This window comes from Engraulis encrasicolus, chromosome 18, assembly GCF_034702125.1.
Source record: "Engraulis encrasicolus isolate BLACKSEA-1 chromosome 18, IST_EnEncr_1.0, whole genome shotgun sequence".
Lineage (NCBI taxonomy): Eukaryota > Metazoa > Chordata > Actinopteri > Clupeiformes > Engraulidae > Engraulis > Engraulis encrasicolus.
In genome coordinates, this window is record NC_085874.1 from 34,009,435 (window position 1) to 34,018,055 (window position 8,621).

The window sequence follows — 8,621 nt, forward strand, 5'->3', positions numbered from 1 at the left end:
TCAGCTGATAAATAAATAATATAGGCTACTGTAGCTGATCCGGTCACTATTGAAAATGCTATTTATAAGGATTTGCATCTGATAGGGTACCAAGTCTAGCTTGGCTAACAATAAGAGATCTACATAGAGTGTATGTTATGTACAGGCCTAGATTAAAACTAATGTTTAAAACGCAGCTTTTATTTAAAATTGTCCCTTTAAAGCAATAAGTATGTCTCTGAGATCTGCTAAGACTCACTGATGTAGATGCCCTTATGTCTGTCTGATATACGTATACAGTGAGTCCAATAAGTATTTGATCCCTTGCTGATTTTGTTGGTTTGCCTACTAACAAAGACATGATCAGTCAATAAATGTTATGATAATTTGTATTATAATATGGAGAGACAGAATATCAAAAAGAAAATCCAGACATTAACTTAAGAGAATATATATTAATTTATTTCCATTTCATCGAGCAAAATAAGTATTTGATCCCCTGCCAACTGATTACAGTTCCGGGCCCACAGACCAGATGGGCACTTCCGATCAACTTGTCATCTGTATGAAAGACACCTGTACATACTAACATGCATAAAAGACACATTTAATCAGCAGAATCAGTCCATAGTATGAGTGAATCAGTCACACTCCAACCTCACCATCATGTTAAAGACCAAAGAGCGGTCAAATGATACCAGGGACAAGATTTTAGACCTGAACAAAGATTAAATGGGCTGCAAAGCCACAAGAAAGAGACTGGGTATTAATGACCCAGCTGTTGATGCATTTCTTCCAAAATGTGAGGAATACGAAATGACTATCCATCAGCCTGTCTGGGGTTCTATACAAGATTTGACCTTTTGTAGGGATTTGATAACCATGAGAACAGAAAGAAAGCACCCTAGACCTGTACGGGATGAACTAGGCAATGATATCAAAGCTACTGGGACCAAAATCACTGAGAAAACTACTGGTAGAACTTAATGCCACAGAGGTTTAAAATCCTGTAGTGCACACATGGTACCTCTACTTCAGAAGGAACCTGTGCAGTCCCACCTGAGGTTTGCCAACGGACATCAGGCTGGTTTAGGATATGATAAGGAGGTGCTGTAGTCAGATAAAACCAAAATCAAGCTGTTTGGCATTAACACAATTCAATGTGTTTTGAGAAAGAGTACTGCTGTCTATGATTCCAAGAACACCCTCCTCACCATCATGCATGAAAGTGGTATCATTATGGTTTGAGGGTGTTTGTCTGGCCAAGGCACAGGACAACTTCACATCATCAACAAATGGATGGAGGGAGACATGTAATGTGCAATCCTGATTGCAAACGTCCTTCCCTCCACCACTACACTGAAGGGTGGGCCATTTTTGTATCTCCCAACATGACAATAATACACAATATACAGACAAAGCAATGAAGGAGTGGCTCAATAAGAAGCATATTAAAGTCGTGCAGTGGCCTAGACAGTCTCCAAATATTAACCCTATAGTAATTCTATGGAGAGAACTGAACCTCCCATTCGCCAAGCTACAGCCACAAACTATTAATGTTTTGGAGATAATCTGCAAAGAAAAATGGGCAAAAATATTTTCTACTATATGCACAAACATTGTCATCAACTAAAAGAAGCATCTGACCTCAGTGCTAGACAACTAGGACTTTGCCACAAAGCACTTTATCTTCTTTAGCTAGAGGGGTCAAATACTTATTAGCCTAAATTAAATACAAATAAATTAAAATATATTGTTTTAAGTTATTTTCTGGAATTTCTTTTTGATATTCTGTCTCTCCATGTTTGAATACATATTATCATAAATTTATAGACTGATCATGTCTTTATTAGTGGGCAAACAGGCAAAATCAGCAAGGGATCAAATACATATTGGACTCACTGTATATATATATTTTTTTACATCTGTACCCTAGTGTTCTAGCCTAGTGGATATTTTTGTGTATTTGTCAATAAAACTACAAATCATCCTGTAGATCATGCTTTAAAATACATATTTCACGTTGTCTGTGTGTGTGTGTGTTGTGGATGCTTATGTGTGAGCAATTTCTACTCAGATGAGTAAATAAACCCAACCAAACATAAACATACAGTATTTTTCCTACACGCAGATACAGACCTGCTATTCCATAGTATGCACAATCCTGGGCGCGACTAAATTTACTCTGTTATCCGAATTGCAAGAGTAAATCTGTCGTGTGAATGTGCTGTCAGGTGTGTTATACTTTAGGTGTCGTATAGTGTCTCTGTAGTGTACAGTATGTAATTGCCCAATAGCAGTGGTTCTCAACAAACGCCCCCTCGGCCTCATCATAAGCCTCCCAACGCCCCCTTGACCTCATGATAAGCCTGCCACTGCCCCCCTTAGTATTAAAAAATAAGATAGACTAATGCACCCCAATGGGAACTAAGCCCCGCCCCACTCAGCTGTATCCTTCTCAACGCCCCCTGGGGGGCTGTAGCACCCCCGTTGAGAAAAACTAGCCTATAGGATACACAATATAGCATGGGCTTACACAAAGTAGTAATGGCATTATTGTAGTTCCAACAAACGTCCAATTGATGTCAATTTGCGGGCTCATCACACATCATCTGCAATTGTGTTCCTTCAGCATGTATTAAGTTCAACGAGAGCACTAAAGCTTACTACGCTTTTGGCAGCAACATGGCTGCAGTATATCGCTAAGCTATCCCCACCCCACACTGCACTGCACCGCACCACAGCCCCTAAACCCAGCCGCCTTCAGGCGAAGCTGCTGGAGCTAAGACAGTGGATCTTTTCCCGGAGTGAGTGCACAAGGTTCGGCTGATTGCTGAGGCTTTGCTCGTGCTGTTCCGGTTCGTTCCACTGGTAGTCTTTCAGGTGGTCACGACCACGTTCGGCCACAGCTGCAGTGGCCGTGGCTGTATGACCGTGGGCGCTCTTGCTAGGACTGCAGGGCAGGCTCTGGGTCTGCGGGGGACGCCCTTGTCCTTGCCCTTGCCCTTGCCCTCGCTCTCGTTCCGCCTCACTCTCGTCCTCCGAGCGGATCTCCACATAGTCGTCGTCGTCGTCGTCGTCACCGTTGTCGCGGAAGTTGGCCAGGTAGTTCCGCGTGGCGGTGGCGGTGCCAAGCGGCTGGACGCGGTTCAGCACCAGCACTTGCTGCGAGTCGCGCAGTGTGAGCTCAGAGGTCGGAGGCGAGTCTGGAAGACTGCGCCGGCGCGGGCCCACACCACCACTGAGACTGGGACCGGGGCCTCTTCCGTTGCTCGTGGCCTCACTCACCGGAACACCTGCCTGGCCCTGACCTGATTGGCCCATGTGGTCCCGTGGAAGGTTGGCCACCCCTCCGCTGTTTTCCTTCTCGCGCTGGTCAGCCAACGAGGAAGAAGACTGACAGCGGGTGTAGGGCGGGTCTTTGGCCGAGCGGGCCGCCGAGCCTAACCCCAACGTGCTGTAGATGTGCTCTGGGTCGTCCTGTGACGGGGTGCTCACGCACGTGCTCCAGCGCTGATTGGGAGGGCTGCAGGGAGTGGGTGGGAGGTTCTTGAGGGCTGGGACGGACACAGCTGGACCCATCTTCTTCTGAGGGTTGGACAGCTGCTGCTGCGACTGGGACTGGGACTGGGGCTGTTGGTTGGATGGTGGTTCTGGCAGCTCTCTAGTCCAGTTGAAGAACTCTGCCAGCTCCCCGTTGCTGTAGGCACAGCTGAGCATGGCCTCTTCCAGGGTGGCCCGCTCGGGCATCGAGGGGGAGGAGACGAGGCGAGGGCCATGGGGTACGGACAGCGCCCTGCTGCCTGGGTGGCAGCGCCTGGGGGAGGCAAGAGACCCGGGGGCCTCCTTGAACATGACCTCGTCGTACAGCTGAGAGTACCCAGCTATCCGTGCTCCTGAAACACAAGACAAGAAGACAGGAAGAAATGATTAGGAAAGAGATAAAGATGGAGGTCAGTGATGGAGGGAGAGAGAGAGGGATTCTAAGAAAACATCAGATATACAGAGAAAGATATGACAGTCAGGACAGGAGGCGGCATGGAAAGAGAGGGGTCAAACAAATTCAACTTTTTTCAAGGGTTATGCCTGATGCGGCTGTAACATATAGGAGAAATATCAGAAATACAGACCCAAGATGGTGGCGCCCAGGGTTGGGCGATGCCAAAAGCCTGCATACAGCATCTACAGTGTTCATATGTATGGTTGGTTGTGTACCAGCCACTTCCAGTGCCTAAGATCTCACCTATGGCGGCTCCACCTTGCTTCTTCTCCTCAAGGATGTCGGCCAGGTCCTTTTGTTTGGAGCGCGAGCTGCTGCTGGGGCTGGACCTCATGCAGCTGGGCTCCACGTCCATGCTCTTCATCTTCAGCAGCTGGTTGGCCTTCTTGATCTTCTGGCTGTACTGCCGGGCCATGAGGAAGACCCGGTTCTTAGACTTGTCCAGGTCCAGCAGCTGGTCCCCTGCCTCGGCTGCGAGGAGCTGCAGGTCAGTGCAGGGGGGGAAGAGGGTGCCCTCCAGGCCCGGGAAGAGGTTCTGGAGCTCCTTCTGAATGGACGGAGCCGGCGCCACGCTCAGCTCCACCAGCTCGTCCTCGTCGTCCATCCGGAAGCTTCCGCTGCTCAGGCGGGCCAGTCTGTTGCGGATGCTCTTGACTGAGGTGGTCGGGGGAGGGGGCTCGGGGACCTCAGGGATGACATTGATGGCGGGTATGGATGATGAGGGGGCAAGTGGTTGAAATGGAGATGGAGAGGCTGACGGAGGAGTTGGGTGAGGCGGGTAAGGTGCGGTGGGGTGTGTGTCAGCAGGACTTGGTATTGGGGGTAAGGGTTGTGCTTGGACTGTGCTCATTGGAGCTGTAGGTTGGGTTTGGGTTTGGGTTGCAGGTGTCGGGTGAACTTTGTGAGTTTGTGCTGTTGTTGTGGCTGGGGTCATGTGCTGAGTTTGAACTGTGGTTGTCAAAGCAACCTGTTGGGATTGGGCTGTGGTTGGTGGTGGGGCAACATGGTGAGCTTGGGCTGTGGTTGCTGGGATGTGCTGCTGTGTTTGGGCTGGTGGTGTTTGGGGAATGTGATGCTGTGTTGGGGCTGTTGTGCCCGGTGCAATGTGGTGAGTCTTAACTGTTGCTGTTGCCGGGGGAACTGGGTGACTTTGTGCAGGTGCTGTGGTGCTTGTTGTGGTAGGGGGAGCCTGGTGAGTTTGGGTCGGAGCAGGTTGAATCAGGGCGGGTTTAGGTGGCGGCTGCACTGGCTTGGGTGGGAGTGGATGAGTCTGGCTAGTGGGTCGAGCAGATTTCTGTTTAGGAGGAAGGGGTTGGGGAACCACCTCAGAACCTTTCGAAGGCTGAGGCAGAGAGGTGCACGACTTAATTGCCGGTGGTTTACTCTTCGGAGTACTGGAGAGGGGCGCTGACGGATCTGACGGGGTCTGCGCAGTAGCAGTAGCAGTAGCAGTAGCAGACACAGCAGCAGGGGCTGTGCTGAGCGTAAGCGTGTCGTCGATTTCAAAGGAGTACTCCCTCCTTAGCTCAGGAATCTTCAGACTGGGGATTTTGAAGGTGCACGGCGGGCTCATGGATCGCGTCAGCGGCGTTCCCGCAACGTTGCCCGCTTTGGGGTTCGTCTTGGCAGAGAGCGGCTTCCGTTGCGGCGAGGACGTGGCAGAGCGGCACTTGGCAGCGGCGTCGTGCCCGGACACGGACACCGGGAAAGCGGCGGGAAGTTTGTCGGCCTTCCGCTCGTTGTCCCGGATGTAGTTCTCCAGGTCGTTCCAGATGGCGTCCACCTGCTCGGACATGCGGTCCGAGGCCACGCTGGGACGTCGCTGCTCTTGCTGCTCTTGCTTCCCACTTCCTTCTGAGGGTGGCACGGAAGGTGACAGGACGGTCGTTTCTGAGACGACAGACGCGGACGCGCTGACGTGCGACGCAACGTCATCATCTTCGATTCGCAACAAGCTTTCCTCGGAGGCAGACACGCTCATCCCAAAGCTCTCGTTGATCGAGAGGTCCGTGGTGGAGCTCAGGATCGTGCTGTCGTGCCCAGGCCTGGAGAGTGTCTCCTCTTTTAGCTTCGGTGGTGCTCGTGCAGGAAGAGGAGGCACGATTAAGGTGATGGTGTCATAGATCGCTTCTTCTTCGACTATTTTCAACTCGCACGTGTCCGTCGCCGTTGTCCCCTCCTGTGTGGAGGTCGAGGAGCGCTTGCTGTCGGCAGCAGCATTGTGTTCTGCCACCGCGGGGCTTTTGACCTGTGACGTTGCCGGCCCTGGGGCAGACTTGCCGCCAACGCTGGCCTCCGACTCCCTCCGCACGAGTCCCATGGCCTGCAGCTCCTCCAGGCTGATGTTGTCGTAGACGTTCTCGATGTCGTCGATGGTCAGCTGCTCGGCCGACGACGAGCCCGAGATCTCGTTGCTGGACGACTCGCCCTGGCTGTTGTGGTGATGGTGGTCTTGGGCGTCCATGCGGCTGTGGCCTTTGGGGATGGTCTCGGGGCTCTGCTGTTCGCCAAAGCTGTTGGCACGGCGGAGGACGCCCCTGTTCCCCGTTTGCCCCGGGACGTTCAGGCGCACCACCCGCTGCGGTGGCGCCACCCTCTGCTCGTGCCAGCTGCAGGGCCGACTCGGAGCAGGAGCAGGTGGAGGAGGAGCGGGAGCGGGAGGAGGATCGGCGTTGCCGGGGCCAGCCCCGGAGGTCGACTCGGTAGACTCGCGGTCGCTCTCGTGCTCGGCGCCCGTCTCCGGCGGCATGAACATCTGGTAGATGTCCTCGTCGTCGTCCACCTGCATGGTGGCCTGGCGGGTGGGGAACATGGCGCGCCGCACCCGGTGGTCGGCCCAGATGTTGGGCATGGTGACGCCGCTGGGGGACTCGGCCGGACTGGACACCCGCAGGGCAGGGGCCTCGCTCGGGTCCATCTGCAGGGACTCCTTGGCCGTCTATGGAGGGGACAGGAAGGGGGAGGAGGGGGACAGGAGGAAGTCAATGGAATTTGGAAAAAAAAAGAAAAAAAAAGAACCACACAGACAACAACATGCTATGCACGTGCACAGTATTTAGGTATGGTATCTTTGAAGTATCTATTTAGGTATTGATCTTTGAAGTAGGTAAGGGACTCCTTGGCCGTCTATGGAGGGGACAGGAGGAGGTTAATTGAATTTTAAAATAATAATAATAATAATAACTACACAGGCAACAAACTATGCACGTGCACAGTATTTAGGTATGTGTCTATAGATTCATGTGTGTGTATTGATCTTTGAAGTGCATATCTACATTTGCCTGTCTGTGTAAACATATATGCACATGTGTGTATGTGTGTGTGTGTGTGTGTGTGCAAGTGTGTGTATGTGTCTGGTATTGGTGTGTCTGTGTGTGTGATAGTGATAGAGAAAGAAGAAAGATGTTACCTGCAGGTCTGGGTGGTTGTGGTCTCGGAGGGCGTCTATGCAATCCACCGACGCTTGAGCATTCAGGCGTTTCCTGCTGCTCTTACCAGGTACTCGGAGCTTCCTTGCTGAGCCCTAAACACAGTGAACACCCATTTAGAGTTCAGATGACAAACATTTACAAATTGTAATTTAATCAACATTAAGTCTACTGTCACAGTTCAGTGTATTTGTCCATTCCAGGACTTGAATGGTAATCAGTCCTCAGGAGCCAATGCTTTATTCATTTATTTATTTGCATATAATATGGTATAGCACAGGCAGGTTGTGTGAGTGGCTGGTCTATGTCAAAAGTACCCTGGGCACATTTAAAAATATATAATCGTATTTATTTAAGGAAGGATCAAGAAAAGATTGGGAAATGTCATCAGGAATCGAACCCCGGTCCCCGGTATGATGGTGCAAGGCTTTAGCCACGCGCTGAGCCACGGCGCCCCCCACAGTTCATAGCTGACCACTGGGAGTCAAAGTGCAAAGGTTAAAGGTCGTGTGAGAGCTCACCATTCCGCTCTCATCCTCATCGTCCGCATCCTGCTGGTGGCTTCCCTCAGCGTCCTCCCTGTCACTCATGTCGCCATGGTCACAGGGGTCCAGGGACTCGTGCGATTGGCTGACCAGGCTCCGAGAGCGGCCAATGGAGCCAAGGGTCAACACTGGGGTCAGCAGAGTGGCTCCCAAGCTGGAGCGCTGATTGGTGGAGAGGGATGAGGAGTAAAGGAGTTAGGAGACTATGCATTCAAGCCCAACAATGAGTGCAGATGTGTGTGCATGTGTGCAGATATGTTTTCCTGATGAAATCATGATGAAATCTAACAATGGATATATTGAATTTGGATGACAAACGTTTTTCTCTGTGAGTGTGTGTGTGTGTGTGTGTGTGTGTGTGTGTGTGTGTGTGTGTGTGTGTGTGTGTACATACCTTTTGTGCATCTGGGCTGGTCACTGCACAATCAACAATAGAGACAGAGAGAGAACAAACGGAGGCACATGAGTATGGCATTCATCGCTGCATATAATTGCTGTATGAACTTTGACAGAGCACAACTTTTTTTTTAAAAACATCAAAAAGATTGCAGCTAACCGTCACCAAAAGACAGAGACACAGACGCCTACACACACACTCACACACCCACAACAACAACAACAACAACAACGCACGCACGCACGCACGCACGCACGCACGCACGCACGCAC

General features: G+C 51.1%; 1 protein-coding gene across 1 annotated transcript in view; it reads right to left on the minus strand.

Annotated features, from left to right (window-relative positions):
- Positions 1-1,888: 1,888 nt before the first annotated feature.
- The window catches only part of LOC134469309 (pleckstrin homology domain-containing family G member 1), a 76,760-nt gene continuing 70,027 nt past the window's right edge, over positions 1,889-8,621 (minus strand). Inside the window, exons 13-17 of the mRNA XM_063223484.1 lie at positions 8,347-8,369; positions 7,929-8,114; positions 7,389-7,502; positions 4,223-6,917; positions 1,889-3,875 (exon numbers count right to left, since the gene is read on the minus strand). Coding sequence (XP_063079554.1) covers positions 2,743-3,875; positions 4,223-6,917; positions 7,389-7,502; positions 7,929-8,114; positions 8,347-8,369 — 4,151 coding nt within the window. The 3' untranslated portion in view covers positions 1,889-2,742. The remainder of the gene's footprint in view (positions 3,876-4,222; positions 6,918-7,388; positions 7,503-7,928; positions 8,115-8,346; positions 8,370-8,621) is intronic.